The 2,333-nt window shown below is 57.8% G+C and overlaps 2 protein-coding genes across 2 annotated transcripts in view; one reads left to right on the top strand and one right to left on the bottom strand.

The window, feature by feature from the left end:
- Positions 1-1,884, bottom strand: part of TYRO3 (TYRO3 protein tyrosine kinase) — a 16,546-nt gene extending 14,662 nt beyond the window's left edge. The window contains exons 1-3 of the mRNA XM_010847991.1: positions 1,708-1,884; positions 536-719; positions 202-302 (exon numbers count right to left, since the gene is read on the bottom strand). Of these exons, the coding sequence (XP_010846293.1) occupies positions 202-302; positions 536-708 (274 nt within the window). The 5' untranslated portion in view covers positions 709-719; positions 1,708-1,884. The remainder of the gene's footprint in view (positions 1-201; positions 303-535; positions 720-1,707) is intronic.
- RPAP1 (RNA polymerase II associated protein 1) overlaps positions 995-2,333 on the top strand; it is a 24,789-nt gene continuing 23,450 nt past the window's right edge. Inside the window, exon 1 of the mRNA XM_010848055.1 lies at positions 995-1,195. Within this exon, the coding sequence (XP_010846357.1) occupies positions 995-1,195 (201 nt within the window). The remainder of the gene's footprint in view (positions 1,196-2,333) is intronic.

The following is a 2,333-nucleotide window of genomic DNA, read 5'->3' as shown; positions in this document are numbered from 1 at the left end:
GATGGGTCCTAGCCGTCCATCCCCTTGGCTCTCAAATCCCCAGGTCTTGCATGTAGGGGCTGGGCCTGGAGTCTGGTGCAGTCGGGTCCCAGAAGGCAATGCGGCCGCCCAGATTCCACTGAGCTTCCTTGGGCATAGGTGTGGTCCCTAGCAGACAGCGCCTGCTCAGGTCAACACACCCCTGTGGCTCTGCCTCCTCACCTTCTACCGTGAGCCACACTGGCTGGGAGGTCTCGGTTTCGTCACCATCCTCCACCTGGCACCAGTACCGGCCCGCATCAGAGCGCTCCACTGACTTCAGGCTGTGGAAACAGGACACAGGGCCTCCCAGAGTCAAGGGGGGCAGCTCTGCTGGGCAGACTCAATGGGTTCAGCCTTCCCCCACTTCTGGAAGTAGCCACAGGTGGCCGAATTTAAAAAACAAAACCAAACCACAGACCTCTGGGCATCAGCATTGCCCTCAGCTCCCAAATCTCATGGCAAGAACACAACATGCCCCCAGACTGGCATCCCACACCCTCCCCCAGTCCTGCACCTGAGGAAGCCAATCCAGTGCTGCTCACTGACGGGGATGTACACCTGATCCATGCTGTGGACCACAGCCCCATCCTTCACCCACTGTATCTCAGGCTCTTCCATCCCCTCCACACTGCAGTTGAGCTTCACCGGCTGTCCCTGAGACACCGTCAGCTTCACTGGGGCCCCCATGAGCTTCAGGCCTGAGAGGTGGGAAAGAGAATGTGTCATTCTGCTTGACAGGCACCCTGCATCTGGAAATATCCCCCATCCTCTCCTAGCACCTAGTTTCTGTGTCAGAAGGCTCATTCCTAGCCAGTGGCCAAGGCAGCACAGGCAGGACAGTGTGGGACGGAAGGTGGCCTAACCAGGGCTGCGGGAAGGAACACGACAAGCTCTCCAGGCACCATTTCTACCACTGCCAAGTTCCTCCCAGCTGTAAGGAAGTGACCGGTTCCCCATGCCTCCCTGCTGGGCAATGTTAAGTCGGGCCCAACCACCAAAAGGAAAGCAAGCCAGGCTGCAACAGTGGGGCGCCCTCATAGCCTGGGGCAGGTACTACCCTCGGAATCACTGCTGTACCCAGTCAGTGCAACAGGCAGCCAGCTCTCCACCCAAGGTGACAGCCCAGACCCTGCTCTGCTGTTGGCATCCTCCTGCACCCCCGCCTCTGGCAAATGTAAGGAGGAAGGGAAGGAGGGGGTGCTCCCCCGAAGTGGAGAACATATGGCTGCAAAACCACGTCAGATCAAACACATGGCAGCCTTCCTGGCAGCCGGCCGCTCTATTAATACCTGAACGTGTGCAGGGGCGGGTGTTAGGAAGGTAGGAGGTAGAAGGGAAGGGAGGGGCCCTGAGCCCAAGACCCCTGAGCTACTGTCACACCAACAGGGGGCCACCCTCTCGAACACTACCACTGAACACACACACACACACACACACACACACACACTCCTCCTGTGTGTTTTTAAGCAGTGAGGCAGAGAGGGGCAGGTGAACTATCCATATAACTGAAACCCAGTCCAGCTTCTTCCTGCCCTTTGCTGTGTGATGCTAGGCAAATTTCTGAGCTCTCTGATCCTAAGATACACACAACTCTTCCGCTCGTAAATTCCTGTCACTATTTCCCTTCCTTTTCCTCCTTTGAGATGCTGATATGGCAGCGGGGAAAGCTGTCTGAAAAGAAGGTACCTGCTTGGTGGGCTGCTGCTCTGCCCGGTGTCACTTCCTACCGCCTTCACCTTCTCAGGACCAGTCACAGGGCAAAGACGGGTAGCTTTACATCCCATACAGGACAGGCAGTCCCAGGGGTGTGTAGTGTGAACTTAGGGATCCCGGGTGCTGCAAGAAGCACTCTAGCCACAGGCAAATGCCTCAGTGGCTGTGTGGGAACACAAGGCTGAGCAAACACCAGCAACTCTGCCCCAGTCCATCATCTCCAACATGCCTGGGTTTCAGGAAGCTCAGAGCAGGCAGAGGCACTCGAGTATGCCCAGGTGTTTTCTGTGACTGGGCACTGTGAAAGCCCCTGTACCAACATGATGTAGGGGTCCTGTGGGTGCTGAGTCCCAGCCCCAGTGGCTTCAGGGTGGACCTTCGCGTGTGGGGCGAGCAGACTGGGGTCCCTGGGACTGGGAGGGGTGAACAAACAACTCAGAACATCGAGGCGGGAAAAGCCAGTCCCTAACATCCCCCGCTGACCGCTCAGCTCGGAGCCCCACTCCTTTCCTTACAACCCCACTAGAAGAGCCCGGACGCGAGAAAGTTGGGGGGTGGGGATCCTTACCCGAGGTCCCGGAGCGAACCCACCGCTGCGT

Source organism: Bison bison, unplaced genomic scaffold (genome assembly GCF_000754665.1).
Source record: "Bison bison bison isolate TAMUID 2011002044 unplaced genomic scaffold, Bison_UMD1.0 scf7180017864259, whole genome shotgun sequence".
Lineage (NCBI taxonomy): Eukaryota > Metazoa > Chordata > Mammalia > Artiodactyla > Bovidae > Bison > Bison bison.
Note: the sequence above shows the minus strand (reverse complement) of the source record. Positions and strands in the feature narration are given on the sequence as shown.